At 43.1% G+C, this 18,018-nt stretch overlaps 1 protein-coding gene across 1 annotated transcript in view; it reads left to right on the forward strand.

Moving 5' to 3' along the window:
- Positions 1-282: 282 nt before the first annotated feature.
- The window catches only part of LOC147428157 (calmodulin-binding transcription activator 2-like), a 111,715-nt gene continuing 93,979 nt past the window's right edge, over positions 283-18,018 (forward strand). The window contains exon 1 of the mRNA XM_086497557.1: positions 283-494. Coding sequence (XP_086353683.1) covers positions 443-494 — 52 coding nt within the window. The 5' untranslated portion in view covers positions 283-442. The remainder of the gene's footprint in view (positions 495-18,018) is intronic.

The raw sequence follows: 18,018 nt of genomic DNA on the forward strand, positions 1-18,018 counted from the left end.
ATTGGCTCCTCCACCCTATGAGTGCCATTATTCTCGAAATTTCAAGTAGTAAGGAAATATAAGTAGCGAAAGAGCTTAAGTCACCTAAAAAATACTACGATTTTCGTTCAATTTCAACATGTGCTTTACAGATTTCTAGTGGACAATAAATGTGGGAAGCAAAGTGGACCAAACACACTACTTATGATGTTGAGGTGTGTTCAAACCCCACCTTAGCACTTCTTTTTTGGAATGCCTTTTTTGAGTTGTCGAGGCCAGGTTCAAACCCCATCGCAGCACTTTAGAAGGAAAAAAGCTTAAATTTGCTCGCACGTGCCAAATGCGCGACTTGTGCTATCGAGCTGATGCTGTCGATTGACTGCTTCGCTCACCCCATTCCTCGCCTCTCCAACCAACCCACAAACCCCAATTCGCAGAAACGCACCCTCTTTTCTGCACAGCTATGGCAGGCTTTTCCAGAAATGGTGACCAGCGTGGTTCTTCAGCTCCTGCAGGTAGTATGAAAGCTTAATTACGTGTGCAATTTTCAAACAATAAGGCTTAAATCAGGATTTTGAAATATTTTGTAGCTGCCTGCTTTTTTCTTGAGTTCCTAAATTGTCCTCCCAATGAGATTATCCTCAATTGCTGGTAAGAAATGGTAATTACAAGGGTTTGTAAATGCAAATGCTAATGCAACCAGGTCTGGTTCAGCAAGACTGAGTTCTACGCTGTATTCATCATTCTGCAGGCTTGGGTTTCCGTCTGAAGTGTTCACACACACACACACACACACACAGAGAGAGAGAGAGAGAGAGAGAGAGAGAGAGAGAGAGAGAGAGAGAGAGAGAGAGAGAGAGCATTATCGATGGAAGGCATTTATCCACGTTTCATACATTCCATTATGGAAATTGGTAATTTAAATTTTAATCAGCTGAAATTTTGTTTAATCACAAAAGTAGAGAGGGGGTTTTTCATAAAATATCCACACACACACACACACACACACACACACACACACACACACAGAGAGAGAGAGAGAGAGAGAGAGAGAGAGAGAGAGAGAGAGAGAGAGAGAGAGAGAGAGAGAGAGAGAGAGAGAGAGAGAGAGAGAGAGAGAGAGAGCATTATCGATGGAAGGCATTTATCCACGTTTCATACATTCCATTATGGAAATTGGTAATTTAAATTTTAATCAGCTGAAATTTTGTTTAATCACAAAAGTAGAGAGGGGGTTTTTCATAAAATATCCTCCTATGTAGTCCATTGTACTACCCCCTTTGACATTCATGTCAATTTGACTTTGAGAATTGAGATACTTGTTAGTCCTTCTGAGTTGGGCCACTTGGCCATCTTGTTATAAATAACGTAACGGTGCTGCGACCCTAGCCAAAGTAGGTGACGGCTTTCACAACTGAGCAACATGGCATGACTCTATGGGCCAGAAGAGGAAGAGGAAGAGCCTGTTGCACTGGAAGAGTGGAGCCAAACCTGCATCAGAGGGCAGCCCGAAATGCAGCGCAAATCGTGGCATGAAACGCGGCGCAAAGTGTCGGCTGCTGACAAGGCAGGTCGGCACTGGAGCTTTTGGTGACAACAGTTGACTTTTTGGCTTTGGAGTGCCAGCTATGAAAAGCGTTGAGCTTTTGGAAGTCAGTTTTTGAAAGCAGCTGCTTTTGACGGCTGAGGACCTATAAGCTCAAGCCTTGTGTGGGCTTTGGGCTTTCAGTCGTAGATTGGAGCTCACACCAGCAGTGGTAAGTTTTGTAAATTGGAGCTCACACTCAACTCCAATTAGTAAAAAGAAGTGGCTGCAAGGAGTGCCTACATCTTGGGGTTAATGCATCGGAGTTGGGAACTTCGCCTCAATGAGCCTTGTCTCAAGTGTTAAGTTTTCTTTCAGTTCAAGTCATTGAAGTGTTTGCAGCTTTGTTCCGGTTGTATTACCATCTGTTCCCGTCGCCACGTGGTGCCCACCGTACAATTGTATTAGAGGTTACAGTTTTCTTTCCTTGCAAGCAACTCGTCCTGCATACATACCTACAATCGGAAGTATGGGTTTTGAAGATATTACAAGGATCCTCGTCAACAAGTTGCCAGCATCACCGTGAAACGTGTTTCAGCAAGCCTGCAACGTGAAATGGCTGAAATGGCCAAAACGTTTCAACTTGTTGGTGAAACGCCTGAAAAAATAAAATCTCTCCGTAAAAACCAGGCCATTAAAAATTATGTTTTTTCTTTTAATGTTTATGGATTATTAGGTTGAAAAATGGATGTGCCTTTTGTCTACTACAAGCAACAATATGTTCAACCTACTGAGCGACTATCCCCACAAGACCTTGTTGGTCCTCTCTCTTTTCTGCACATCTCAACACCCATTCACTATACATAGAGGGTGAATAAGTACTGTCTCTCATCACTTGTAGGCTATAGATGCTCCTCTTTCTTCTTCTCTCCTTCTTCTTCTTCTTCTCTCTCTCTCTCTCTGGTTCCTGGGACTGAACCTTTGAACACATTCTCTACAAGCCTCCCAAGGCCGCAAAAGCTCTAGTCAGTCTAGTCTCTGTTGCTCTCCCCAAAGAAAACCTCGGACAAAGTTATGGCTCTTTGATACTTTAGTAGCCTTAGCCATGTTGTATGGGGTGCAGATATTGGGACCTTCTGTAGGCCAGGATGGTTGACGTATGGAGAGGACCTTGGTATCTATGATCCCTCGACTGATGAGAGCCAAAGCCTCCGTACCCCACGCTATCATTCGAGCAGAGCTAGCTGCCCCTCCTATGGAGATTGAGGCGCTTACCAGATTAGTCTCCTTTGTGCACAGCTTGTGGGATACTACTAGAGGCAGATATGCTAGACTAGCCCTTGAGTCTTCCAGACAGTCAGCTCTTCAGGGGGACACTTCATGCTGGTATGCACAGGGTGACATCATGGTTTCAAACGCATGGCTTCACCATGGACAGGCTTGCCTGTCTCACAAGACGGGCACCACGTGCCAATAGAAAAGAACAGACTGAACAGACTTTTAGCACTTCTTTAACAATTGAACTGAGAGAGAGAGACGACACGCGACACGGAGTGGCGGAATTCCACCCCAGAGAGTATTGGCCCCAAACCTTGGCGCCCCTTTCGGTATTTCTTTATATTGCATCAACACAGTACAAGCCGGTACTCCAGACTCTGCACCTTCTCCAGGAAGCATCCAAAGAATGAGCCCTAACCTCATATTTAAAGGCCCTTGGCCTGAAAAGCAGTTACAGTGAAAAGCCTTCAAAACTCAAAAGCTTTTGGTCCAAAAAGCAATGCCAAAAGCTGCCAGCGTAAATCACGGAAATCAGTACAGCCTGCCACATCATCAGCCAATGCAAAACGTGGAAATCCGTATAGCATGCCACGTCATCAGCCAGCGCGATTTTCGGAAATTTGCCACATCATCAGTCTTTTTTGTGTGTGTGCGGGTCCTCCTTTATTTTAATCCTTTATGTCACTTGGGGCCCCATCGAACGGGGTCCCCATATAAGTTGGTAGGACTTCTTCTTTTGTTACTTGTTCTTCTTAGGGTTTAGGCCCCTCGGCTGACATTTGCAAGTTGGCCCCCTTCTTCAAGGCTTTGACACGTCAGCAGTTTGTTACATCTCCCCTTCTTGAAAGAGAGTAATCGTCCGCGATTACAGCATATCTGCAAAACAACTCAAGTTAGCTCAAAAATTTCCGAGGGACATTCCGAGGGACAATCAGTTTTCTCTTTTTATTAAGGAGTTAGCTTCTCCTTTCGGCTCTTTTGATCAAGGAGTTATCTTCTCCTTTCGTCCAGATCGGAACTCTTGATATTCCGGCGTCGTAAAATTAGCCATCACACCCAGACCGTATTGATCTTCCACGGGTGTCTTGATGCACTAAAATTACATACCCAGGCAATCTCATCTAATTAGGAATATTCAGTGGTTGGCACATCACAATGCAACACAAATGCTCACATATGCATGTTACAAGACATAGAAACATAAAGCCACCGATGAACACTCCTCCCGCATAACCTAACAAGGTCCGGGTCGGGAGATATTCAACGACTCCCTCATCACTCCTCCCGCATAACCTAAAAAGGTCCGGGCCAGGAGATATAGAGGCCTTTTACAACCAAACGTCCCCCAGATTGTAGCCTGCGTCGTTTGGAGATACTGAGAGTAACCACTGCTCAGACTTCTTAATACTCCTCCCGCATAACCATCCAGGCCCGGGCCGGGAGTCACAACAACAATTATATTACAAGCATACAACCAAACGCTCCCCAGACATCCCGTCTGCGTTGTTCGGAGGTTCAAACAATAGCAAAATGACATTTCTCACTACTCCACCCGGGAGTAAAATCACCAATCATTGAAACCAGTATTAAAACCAGAGTCAAACATCTCAAATCGGCACCAAAACAAGTTCAAAACAGATACTTTCCATTTCAAACAAATTTCAAATAAATTTTCAAACATTACTTTCTAGCTATAGAGAAAAACAAATAGAGAGAGTTCATTCGAGGTTTTGTTCGGACAACCTAACTTTGAAGACGATTGGCTTGTCCTTCTGCATCACGGTGATGGTTTGGTTTCGAACCTGGAGAGTTGCATCATTCTTGTCATGCCAAGGCATGCCCAACAGAACGTCGCAATTGCCCAACTTCATGATGTCGCAATTGCCCAACTTCATGATGTGGAAATCCGCTTTTCCATGATAATCTTGAATAGTCACTGGAAGAGAACCAATGAGCGGTACTACTTTCTGAGTTTGCCCCGTGGCTAGCTCAGCTTCAATTTCTCCACCCTCTGCATCATAATCAAAGTGCGTCTGCTTTAAAAATTATGGATGGATGTTCTCTGTAGCTCCGGGATCAAAGAAAATAAGGGCTTTGTAGCCATTGACTTTGCCATATGCTCGACACAATTCATTTGTACTCTCAAGGCGTATGCCATAAATATCAGGAACTAGTCCAATAGCGGGTCTAGCTCTCTTAGCAGGAGGTGGCGTTGGGGTTCTGTCGACCGTTGGTGCGGGCGTTGGCTCCTCTGGTCTATTAGTGCGTTTGGGACAATTAGAATGATTATGCCCTGTTTGAAAGCATCCAAAGCATCGGCCTTCTTGTAGTAAGGTGCCTCGTTGTTGAGGTGTCAAACGAGGCCTTTGCGGTTCATTTTCATGAGACTCTTGAGAATTTGTTCGTTGTTGCCGAGAATTGTGGTTAGCGGCTGGAGATTCTTCTGTGGTAAACTCTAGCTTTCCCTTCATTAGTTTGTAGCCGACCGCGGCATGGTCCATAAGTTCTTGCATGGTAGAGACTTGCTTGGATAGACAATATTCCTGCAATGGTGATGGTAGTCAAATGGTGTATCGCTCGCACTGGGCCTCCAAGGGAACAGATCTAAAGAAGATTACTCGGAAGGAACACGTTGAGAAACCTTCGGTTATATTCGTCCATGGTTTCGGTGGCAAGCATTTTCAAGTTGCCCCACTTTGCCAAAATCCGGACTTCAAACATTGAAGTCATGTAAGTACGTGCAAAAACTGTCTTGAAAGCTTGCCAGGTCCTTGGAGCATGTTGTTGTGTCGCGATTGAACTCCACCATTGCATAGCATTATCTTTAAGAAATTCTGCTGCTCAACAAATCTTGGATTCTTCTGCATAGTTCCCCAAAGCATAGATGTTGTCGAATTGCTGTAGGAACCGCAATGCTTTCTTGCGATCTTTCACCTCGGAAGAAGTGAAAAATTTGACTGTCGTGCCACCATCTTTGAAATCTTTGGGTTGGTTAGGTGCATATTCCGGGTATGGATAATAAGGGTATCCATATGGGCTCCAACCATTGTAGCGTGGTGGCGGGGGTGGTGGAGGTGGGGGCAATGGCGGTTGCATTTGATCAAGGTCAGATGGCTGCACCATATTCTTGAAGATTCCCCCGATTGGAACAGACGGCTGAGAAGGTTGCCGGTTGGAAGCTCTCGTACTTTCTGGTGCCGGAGGAGGAGGTACCACCTGGGGCATCAGAGGGGGTAACATGTAGTTCAAAAATTGTTGAAAACTTTGCAGCATTGGAAGATTTTGCTGAGGATGCCGCGAAAGAATGTCGTGAAGCTCATTGAGCAGAAAGTGCAAATATTCTGCTGAATCCATGACTTCAAAGTATTGGGTTCTTTATGGCTTATGCCCTGTAAGACACTGTGATGAAGACGGGAGCGCGCCTGATGCGCGATGAAGTAAGGGTGGGAGTGGCTAATAAGTCCGGGGTAATAATATGTCAAGCGTGCGTAGCACTTAAATTTAAGCACAAGGTAAAGGGATTAAGGATGGGGCTAGGTTAAGGGTTGAGAGAGGAACCAAATGCGTTTCGCTCCGTGAGGAGCTCATCAGTGGTAGGAGGTAGTAGTATGATTTAAAAAGAGTTCTAAAGAGGGAGGGGGAGTTTATATAGGAGGTGGGTTGGGGAATAACAAGGAATGGGGGGGGAGGGGGGAGGTTTGTATGGGAAATTGTGCCTAAAGGGGATTGCAATTTTGAAGATTTCAAGAAAGGCTAAGGGGAAGGGGGTGAGGACAGAGGCTAGTTTAAGGGAGAGGTTTCTCCCAAAAAAGAGGGGGGGGGGGGGGGGGGGGGGGGGGGGGTTATCAAGGGGTGTAAAGGGGAAGGAGAGGATTTTTAGACTAAGCTTAGTTAAAGGCAGCCTAGTTTTAAAAGGTTTGAGGATAAATACTGCCTGGTGAAAAGGGGGGGGGGGGGGGGGGGGGGGGGGAGGGAAGGGGAGAAGTTGGCTTGGTGTATTGTAGCGGGTGTGTAGTAACGGGAGCAAGTGTATTGCAACTAGAGCGAGTGAGAGAGAGGGAAACCGCGAGGGTGGGGGTTAGCGTGTGTAATATATGGAGGATGGGGGTTTGCGAGTGAAGTAAAGCGCGCGGGCGAGAGAGAGAGAGAGAGAGAGAGGGAGAGAGGGAGAGGGATAATTTATCCATAACAAATGCTTGGGCAAGAAAAACTTTTAGTGGAATATAGGTAGGTGGTAAGGATATCAACATCAAGAGAGGGTTAGGGGGTTTTTCTTACATCAACAAGTTAAGGCAAAACTTTTTTAATGGTAAACGGTAAAGGGTAGGTGGTAGGGGGGTTTTCTTTACACCATGAGATCCATGCAAAGAAGGGAGTACAATGAGCCGAGCCAAAAAAGGAGAAAAAGAAGGAAGCCAAGGTATGTCGAGGTATCTTGTCAGGGCAGGCGGGTGGCCCTAGTATGTGGAGCTGTGGGCGTATTCTGCAAAACACAAAAATGGGTGTTATGGTAGGGAAAAAAATAAAGGGAAAGAGGTGTCCTTTAATGTGGTTCTAAGGCTCTAGTTAGGATAGAGCTTAAATTAGGGCCATTAGTCCAACAAAGGGTGGGTTTGTCTAGAAGTGCAATGGTGGGGGAAAGGCTGCAAGATAGATGGAGAGGTTTACCAATGGTTAGGGGTAGGATTAAGTTTCCGAGTTTCTGGTGAAAAAGGAAGTTTAAAGATAGTTGGGAGAACGTTTTTGGGTTTTGAAGTTTTGCTTAAAAGAGAAGGTCTCTCCTGGTAAGAGATTGAGCAAAAGATTTTCATTAAAAATCCTGTAAGATATCCCCTGCAAAGGAGCCTTTGGAAGAAGAGGTTTCTTAGGCTCGAAAATCCCATGGAGGTGCTCTCTCTAAGGGTGCGATGAAGTAAGGGTGGGAGTTTCTAATAAGTCCGGGGTCGGAGCACGGAGCTAAAATTTCCAATGAACTTTTGAAAGTGCAATCTTGCTCTGTTTGCTCTTTGGTCTCCTTGGTAGGACCGGTATGCTTTCAGAAAAGCACACGCTTGATGCTTTGATACCACTATCACAAGACGGGCACCACGTGCCAATAGAAAGAACAGACTGAACAGACTTTTAGCACTTTATTAACAATTGAATTGAGAGAGAGAGACGACACACGACACGGAGTGGCGGAATTCCACCCCAGAGAGTATTGGCCCCAAACCTTGGCGCCCCTTTTGGTATTTCTTTATATTGCATCAACACAGTACAAGCCGGTACTTTAGACTCTGCACCTTCTCTAGGAAGCATCCAGAGAATGAGTCCTAACCTCATATTCAAAGGCCCTTGGCCTGAAAAGCAGTTATAGTGAAAAGCCTTCAAAACTCAAAAGCTTCTGGTCCAAAAAGCAATGCCAAAAGCTGCCAGCGTAAATCACGGAAATCCTTACAGCCTGCCACGTCATCAGCCGGCGCAAAACGCGGAAATCCGTATAGCATGCCACGTCATCAGCCAACGTGATTTTCAAAAATCTGCCACGTCATCAGTTTTTTTTTTTTTTTTTGTTTTTTTTTTTGGCTGCTTTATTTTAATCCTTTATGTCACTCGGGGCCCCATCGAACGGGGTCCCTATAAGTTGGTAGGACTTCATCTTCTGTTACTTGTTGGTTTAGGCCCCTTGACCGACATCTGCAAGTTGGCCCCCTTCTTCAGGGCTTTGACACGTTAGCAGTTTGTTACACTGTCCCTATCCAGTACTCTCTTCAGGCACCCTCGATGTCTCTTACACGGGTAGAGATTACTAGACTCATTTGTCAGGACCTGATCCAGCTGGATACCAGAAGGACATGGATAGAGCCACCACAGGAGTTGGGCACGAAGACGGCTTTCTATAGAGAGCATCTTCTCCACCTCACAGGAGGTGGGTTTGTGATTCGACCCAGCTACATGGACACACGTATGTCTCATGGTTTGCGGTGTGCCATTGGTCAGATACGCACATCCTCACATTAGCTGGAGGTAGAGACTGGTAGATTCAGAGGGATACCAATAGACAATAGGATATGCCGCTTATGCCAGCTAGAGCTAGAGCTAGAGCCAGAGCCAGAGCTACATTACATATGTCACTGCACAGTGTACTATGAGATACGGGGCCGTTTCTATTGCTTATTTAGAGAGGGTTTCGGTCCGTTCTCTAGGGCCATGAGTTTTGAGGATCAGAGATGTGTTGGCTATATCTACTTGATTTACATAGATATGGAGATACTTTACTGGGGAGAGATAGTGAGAGACAGTCCCAGAGACAGATTACAAATTTCTTTTCACTAGATATGGGACAGCCAGAGGAGCAGCCATCACTGCAAAGCTCGGCCCACACTCATTCGACCACTATTGGCACTCTCAGCGACCGAGCACTAGAGCTACAGAGATCCAGATGACCACGATTGAGAAGAGGGGCTATACGACGTCGACGGAGACTACAACAGAGGATTCGAGCCATACTCTCTTGACATCCAGAGTGCAGATGAGAATGGAAAGTAGTATCTTTGTTCTAGTTCTTTTGTATCCAGACATGGTATTAGATTCACCATTTTGTAACAGATTGGTCTCATAGGTCATTTTGGCCTTTTGAAGACGTTTTATCTCTCTCTCTCTCTCTCTCTCTCTCTCTCTTCGTACAATATGCAGTAATGGTTGTAGTTCCTCTCTGAATAGCACTGCTACTCCTCCTGAACCTCTACTCCCATGCTCAGATCTCGCATTTGTTCTGTGAGCTGTCTCCCATCTGTATCGCACCACATGTGGCATCGCCTGTCCAGGGGCCGGATGCGTCTCTGAGAAGAATACAAGATCCTTGTCTTTGAAACTGTCCTCAAATGCATCCACGTCCAACCTCATAGACCCATTACAATTCCAGGTAGCCATCTTCAGTGTGCTCCCATAGGTCTCGCACCGTCATGCAGTGCGCCGCTCCAAAATCACCACCCGTCCAACTCTGTAGAAGGCTATCTTTCCTTTCTCCCTTGCCGCTGTAATCTCTGACATTACCTCTTATATGTGTGAGCTGTGAGAGAGTCAGGTCTTCACCGAGGAAAATACTTGTCTTTTTGAGAGTAGGCCTCTTCCTCAAGAATTCCTTCTTCCCTTCCAACGAGGGGAAGCGTAGTATGAGAGCTCTCCCCTTTGAAGACTCTCCCGATGTCGTGTTGTGACACGTACATAGTGGGAACGCATCCTACAAGAGTTATCTTGTAATTTTTTAGATACATAATTATCTTTCCTATAATGTACATATGCATATTTAAGTATAATAATAAGCTTTCTATCTCATCCTATTATTTATCTCAAAGGTAACCTATTCTTACTTTACCATCAGAAAATACTGTGGAAAAAGCGTCAATAGCTCCGCCTCTTTAACTTGGGCAAAAAGCATTGATTCTTTATTTCTACTATCTCATTATCATCTCACATCCTAGCTAGATCTTATATCTAGGGTAAACTCCAATATATATATATTCTATGTATTTTTCATATTTTTCGTATATTTCTTTTTAAATAGCTACTAGGAGAGAATCAAATCCTAGTGGGACACTAGGTGGCATGATTTCAAAGATACACTTATTTTAATGCATTATTGCAAGCATGATTACAAAACTTTGTCAAGGAGCAATGTCATGCTTTCATATGGCATGAGGTGTCCTTTGGAATTAAATGAAAGTCTAAGCTAAGGGGACCACGGGAAGACTTTTGCTGCCAGAAATGGACCTTATTTTGATGAATTTTTTACACAAGGTTTCAATCCGAATTGGAAAATGATTTTAAAATGAAAATCGTAGCTAATGAGCTGAAGTTTCTGCCCATATTTTTACTTTTTTATTTGGAGCCACGGTTGAGGAGATATGATCAAAATACTGGACCCCAGTCTGCCCACATCATGCAGGGACAACTCATTTCCAACTTTTCCAATTCCTATTCACACTGGCTCCTCTCTTCTTGTGTAAACCCTTGGGGGTTCCCTTCACCTATAAAAGGGGACCTCTTCTTCTTTGAAAAAAAACTCAAGCATTCAAGCCATTGACGAGAGGAATTCTTGAGGGAGTGAGTAGTAATGCCTAATTGTACTTAACCATTAACATAAGCCCAAGCCTACACTTTCTCCTAGAGGAAGACTAGCCATTCTTGTACGCTATCCTTGGAAGATCAACTCTAATCAAAGAAGGTCTTGCACTTTGCGTATCAATCAAAGTGGAGTTCTCCCCTCTTCTTCTCTCTCCATCAATAATGGTGTCAAAGGGTTTGTCAAGTAAGATGTGTTCTACATTGATGTTTTCTTGATTTCTTGTTGTTTTCTTTTTCATCTCTAATCCAACATATATATATATATATATATATATATATATATATATATATATATATATATATATATCTAATATTATCTCCTTAACCAAATCTATCTCTCTCACTCTTAGTAATTCATCCTCTCTATAAATTTTAGGTTCTCTTTGCTACAGGTATATCTCTCCCCGCAGTATTCTTATTGCCTACGGGCAAGAATAAGGCTTGGGAGGGAAACTTCTCATCTCTTCACTTCTCTCATATCTACATTTCTCACATACTATCCTAGATGAATAATCCACATGATGATAATTTCTATCGCTTTCACTCTGTACAACCTATTAGAATTAACGTTGGGATTAGCCGTAAAATACACTTTCAACAACGTATATTGTTTCTCTTTGGCCCAGAAAGGCTCAATGAAATACTTCTATCACCGGATCCCATCATACTACCTCTCATAGACTATAATTTTTCTTTTGATGTAAGGGTAGTTATCTTGCTATGAACCAAGAGGATTTGTACACACAATTAATCCCAATCACTAGACAAAATATATATACTACGGTAAGCACAAAGCTACAATTCCAAAGAACAATTCGTAGCCTATTTGGTCAGCCAAGATTGAATGCCATTAACTCATCTATTAACCCTTTAATACTACCCATGATACGATATGACCATAGCCTTGATGTTTTCATCTTTGTGTTGTTTTGACATTCTCTTTTGTGTTCTTTCTTTGTGTGTGTGAGTGCAAGAGAGAAAGAGTGGGTCTTCTTTGATTGCACTTCTTTCCAAACCCTAGTCTTCATGGCATCTATGGTTTAATTCCTTCATATAGTTTTTGTTGAGTTCTCTCACAAACTCTCACAGCCATAAGCCCGGTGCTTCCCCGGCAAGACCGCTAATTTCTCGACATATTTTTGGTGAACCCGACGTGAACAAGCCGGGGTGAGAGTACATAAAGATGGCTAGCAAAGTGGAGCAGCTATATGCTGAAATGAAAGAGCTTGCAGACAGATGCAAATGGCTTGAAGAAGAAGACCGGATTCAAAAAGCGATTGAAAGCGCTATGCAATCCGTATATAATGAGCTTAATATATTCGAAGGCTATGATCCAGAAGGATATCTTGAGTGCTATGTGACAGAGATGAGGCTTCAAGCAATTCCAGAATCTCGGATGATTGCAGCATTTGTTGAACTTGTGAGTGATGATTTCAAGCACCAAGTTCAAGACTATGCAAATGTATATGCAAGCAACTAGGGTAAGTTTTCTACAGCTATAACACAGGTATGCTTGGAACATCAAGACCAAGAGATGGAGCAGAGTGGAAGTGGATGTGACCAGCTAGAGTTGGTGTCTCCTGTAAGCCATGCAAGTGTCAACACATCCATACAGGCTAATTTAGAAGCAGTAATAGATGCATATCTTTTGCAAGATACAAATTTATTGTATGCAGATGAAGCAGACATAGTGGAAGCTATTTATGCACGTTTGGGTCTTGTAACCTTTGTATCTCAAGATAATGACTCTCATGATGCTATCCAAGCGCTTGAAATGGCTCAAAGCGACTTAGAGGATGATGCAAACTCGTCGGCTATGATAGATGATTTGGACGCTCCTTTTGATTTGTTTGAAGATGCACATGAGTGTATATACAAGGATGAGGATGCTATGGTTTTGACAGAGGATGTGAAGGGAAAACAGGTGGAAGACGGCTATATTAGTGATGTGCTACAATCTACTTTTGAGCAGATCCAGGAACTTTTACCAAGTTTAGAAGAGCTGGATGCCTATGCTGAAGACATATACCAGGATGAAGAAGTCATTATCAATGCTTTCCTATGCGAGTTTGATGCATGTGGTACTACCCAAATGGATATGCCTAGCTGCGAAAGTGCTAATTTAGAGGGGGTGACTGAAAATATCTTCCTTTGTGAGTATAGCTCTGCTAGTAGCATTGCGGATTGTGAAGTACCTCAGCTAGACGAGGTGGAAGAAGAGGAGTGCATTGACAGAGTAATATGTATGTCTTGTATATATGGGGTAGCAGATGTGATGCAGATGAATCATGAAATTGTGCCTTATTTAGAGCTAGATGCAGCAAGCTTTCACAATTCCATGGTAGAGGAAGGAATGACAGATGTAGATTCTCTGCATGAGGATTGGGGTTCTGCGGATGAAGCTATGAATCTTCAAGATTCACAAATCAAAGATAGAGAAGTGTTTGGTTATGCTATACAGGTTGACGTGACATCAGAGGATAGAGTAGAAGAGCAAGAAATCTCTTGGGATATAGTCTGTGATTGGGCTGATATCTGACTCACTAGAAGGTATGCAACTACATTTGGATGCACTACGCAGTTTTGCAGAGGATAGTGGATTGTGTGTAAACCTAGGTAAAACCAAGGTTATGGTGTTTAACACCACACCGCAATGGGTCAGGAGATCAGTACCTACTTTCACATTTGGATAGATATTTAAGGTCTGCTGGGATAGTTTCCTACGACGTTAAAATACTCTTCTTCTTCTTCTCTCTCTCTCTCTCTCTCTCTCTCTCTCTCTCTCTCTCTCTTCACATGTGACATGGAGATTGTATCAAGTTGTAACTTTAACATATGAATCCTACAATTCATCTAGAATACACATGTGATGTTTAACATATCATACAACTAGCATATAATGTAAAGTGGCGTTTTAGTTAGAAGCTTCACTAAGGCCTTCATGGAGGCTGAAACATTTGGGGGCGAAACACCCCATTTCGCTCATGAAATGTTTTGGGGCTGAAACGTGCTGTGGTGACGTTGCAAGTTACTAGAGCATCCACAATGCAATCTACCAGAGCCAAATACTTCTTAGGATGGTGGTTGCACTCAAGTTTTTTACTTTCTCTGGATATCAAGACACAAAGAAGTTCGTAGTTTCTACAACAGTTGATAACATCTACTATCTTGGACGTTACACAGTGAAGGCATAGCAACGTGTACACAGAGAGAAGAAAGGGAGGAGAGAAAACTTAGCATTGGGGTGGAGCTACTTGTAGCAATATGTGCAGTGCCTTATTACTCTTGTGGCAATGCAACGAATGTGAGTTAGTAAGGCTAGAAGTGGGTGGCAGGCCATTCCGGCCGGCCCTTTACCCAACAACCTCCCAGTTAAAGACCAATGTGTCCTTCAGCAAGCTATGGACATGTATACAAGGTATGTAGAGTGTGCAGTTCTACCTAATGCCCATAAGCACTTGACAATGTGCAAACTTTTCGAAGGGTAGACCTTTGGTTGGTAGATCAACAGGGATATCATCTATGTGAATTTTGACAAGCTATATACGCTTGTCCTCAAGCACCTCAAGAATGAAGTGATACCTCACATCAATTTGCTTCGTCATCGCATGCAACATTGGATTTCGTGATAGCTGGATAGCACTCTTACTATCGAATTGTAAATGGGAACCTTTGCAATGATGCCTAAATCTCCCACTAGACTACTATGCTGGCATTTGACGGAGCAACATACTCTGTGTCTGTGGTAGAGTGAGACGTACAATCCTGCAAACAAGATCGCCATGAAACTGCAATACTAGTGAATGTAAAGACATAACGTGTTGTAGACCTTCTGTCGTTCACATTCCCTGCATTATTTGCAATTGCGTATCCAACTACACATGCATCTTTGTCTCCACAACACTCTTTTTGTGACAAGTAAAGAGCCTTCTTTGATCTTTTTCGCATTATGCGCATGCCAAGAATATAGTTTGCTTCACCCCAATCCTTCATATCAAAGTTCTCATACAAGTTCGACTTCAATGCATCTACCTCAAGGTCTGTCTTCCGAGCGATGAGTATATTAGCTACCTAAAGGATCAAGATAAGAAGACTACCATCTATAGCTTTCTTCATGTAGAGGTAATGATCAATTTCACTCTAGTATATCTTTGAGACTAGTCTGGCTGTCCCATTTAAATGTCCTCATGAAAATCACCATAGAAAATACTCTCTTAACATCCATTAGTCTCTCACTTCACATTTATTTTAACTACATGTCCTCTTTGGCACCCAAATCAAGTAGTGTCTGCAAGGTAGTCATTTTGACAACTAGCGAATAAACGTGAGAAAATACGCAGCACCACCTAGTGATTTGGTAAGGCATACACCCACACACTTGACTTCACAATCTTTTCTTGTTTGACAGATTAGAACGGAATGATCTAGCATGCTTTTCAACATACAATCGTCACACAATTCAAAGTGTGAAAAGTTTTAAGTAATCCAGATGAGATAGAGCTTTCGTTTCATTATGGCTCAAACGGCTTAATTGGCTATGCCACAAAGAGATATCTGGTTGCTCGGTTATGTTTACAACATTATCGTGGGTTGCAGACACATATAAAGCGCAAAGAGTACCACGCTTGTCTCCTCTTGCCAAGACCAAAGATCCTCTTTGAATCATCCAAGTGCCATTGCTAAAACATGTATGATAGCTACAATCATTTAATTGCCCAATGGAGATCAAACTCTTGGTGAGTGTCTCACATACTTGAGCACAAATGGGGAACCATTGGCAAGCCTAAAGTGGATGTTTTCTGCACCAATGATATCACAAGCAAACTTGTTGGCCGAATGTATGCGTCTATGTGTTCTATCATCATAGGGAGTGAACCATTCTCTATGCAATGAGCGGTTAAAATTCAAGATCCATTCTTGGGTGAATCAGCCATCCTTGCTCATCAAGGAACATGTAGATAGAGACGAGGCAAATAGATTATATTCCTTATCAACTAGTGACATCATTCATTTGCTCTATCTTGGCCTTGCTCTTATCCTCTCTCTTGCCACCCTCATGCTTTTCTTCCTCCTCTTCTTTCCACTTACAGCAGTTCTTCTTGATGCGACCCTTTTTCTTACAGTTAAGCATTCAATATCCTTCTTAGCCGGAGACTCACTACGGTGTCTACGACATTTAGTGTGCTCATGGGATTGCCCCATGAACTGCTTTCTCTCCCTATCAACATCGAGGGCGGCACTTTACTTGCCTTGATCCATAGACTTCTGTCTAATCTCTTCCGAAAGAAAGGTGCCAACAACGTCATGAAACCTTAGGGTACCATTAGCTGGTGTAGAATTACTGACAGTAGTAACATATGTGCCCCGTGCAGATGGTAATGAGCATAATAGAAATATAGCTTTCACTTCCTCATGCAAGTTCAACTTTTGAGCTTGTACCTGGTTGAAAATGATATTGATTTCATTCAATTGAGAAGCAACCATGCCACCTTCTTTCATCCTCGAGTGAAAGACTTTTTCATAAGATAGACCTTATTCGTAGGAGTATCCTTCTCATAGGTGCTACGGAGCTTTGTCCATAAGGATGGAGTGGTCTTTTCATTAATCACAGTTGAATAAAGAGATTTTTCCAAATGGAGTCGAATGGTAGACTTCGCCAATGCATCTAAGCGAGTCCTCGCTAGACTTAGTAGCAAGCTTAGATGACGAGTCAAACAACCTAACTGCTTCATTTGGACAAGAACATTTTGGATTTTCTCTTTCCACAAAGGAAAATTGTTACCGTCGATCTTACGTTATTGTAAAGCTCTTTATCTGATGCAAATGTTGTCATATTCAAGCATGAGATTATGGCGAACACACGAAAAAATTTGATGGAGTGTCGGTAGTAGATGAACAATCTCTTAACCAAAAATTGCTAGAGAAAACCTAGAAATCAATAGTTTAAATTATGGCACAATTTCAGTAGAGTTTTGACACTACATAGATATTGTGTCAAATCAAAAAGTTGCGATAGAGAGGCGCATAAACCAGCTAGGGGGGGCCTAATCTTTTTTAATGCTTTAGTACAGAGAATTCTGGGAGATGCTTTCTTTAAAAATGAAGGTTGAGTAGCTTTGTGAGTGCCTATGAGGGCGGCGAAGGAGGGCCGTAGAATGCAATCGTTTTGTTTTGGCAAATAATATCTTATGCGTATTTGTCATGCCTGAAGGAGAGGAAGTGCTTGTCTGAAAGACCAGAAAGGGAAGTTGGCTATGGACTTAGCCACACCCACACCTTCAATCCTAGGAGATTTTCTTGCTCTGTCCTTAGGTCTATGTATGTGTGTGCTCATCTTGTGCATGCAGTCCTTGCGTACTCATCTCTACGCAGGGTGATGAGATGCAAACTGGAGGAGGGAGAAAAGGGTGAGGAGAGGAGGAGGTAGGAGGATCAGGGTAGGAGGGGGACATATGGCGGGCTGAGGGCGTGACCAGGTTTATATGCCACAACTATGAGCTCCTTGAGTTTAGTGCTGTGCTACTGAATGCATGAGCGTATAGGGTGTCGTGAACGGGCAACAAGGGAGATGGTGGCACTCAAAGAGGAAGCACTCACACACGGTGGGTAAGCAACATTGTGGGCTAAGCAAAAGCTCTAGGGTGTGAAGGTAGGTAGATGCCCGCGCAAGTTGTGTACGAAGGCTAGGTAGGAGGCTTTCAACAAGATGATAGTGTAGAACCCCAATTCTATAGAAGCCCTCCACATCGGGCTATAGGGGAATCTCGAAACTATTAGAAGTATTTGTTTTAAAGTTGAGCTAATAGGTAGTAGCATTTGTTTTAACAAGTAGAAAACGATGGCAAAGATTTTACCAAATTTTGGCAGTATTTCGGTATAAAACTCAAACTATAACAGCCATAAATAGTGACTTGACAATGCATCAAAATCTGAGCATAAATTGAATCAACCGACTCAAGATAGTGCCTAGCCATCTCGGCTATCGAGCCCATCTATATATTTCATATGGAAAAGCTATGACAAGGGGAGGTCTAGCGACTTACTCCACCTCACATTAGGTAACCGGTCCCTTGTGCTTGACTTCAAAACCAGACCACTATCCTCACAAAAGGCTATGCAGACACGACTCA

This window comes from Adiantum capillus-veneris, chromosome 23 (genome assembly GCF_014529385.1).
Source record: "Adiantum capillus-veneris isolate H3 chromosome 23, ASM1452938v2, whole genome shotgun sequence".
NCBI lineage: Eukaryota > Viridiplantae > Streptophyta > Polypodiopsida > Polypodiales > Pteridaceae > Adiantum > Adiantum capillus-veneris.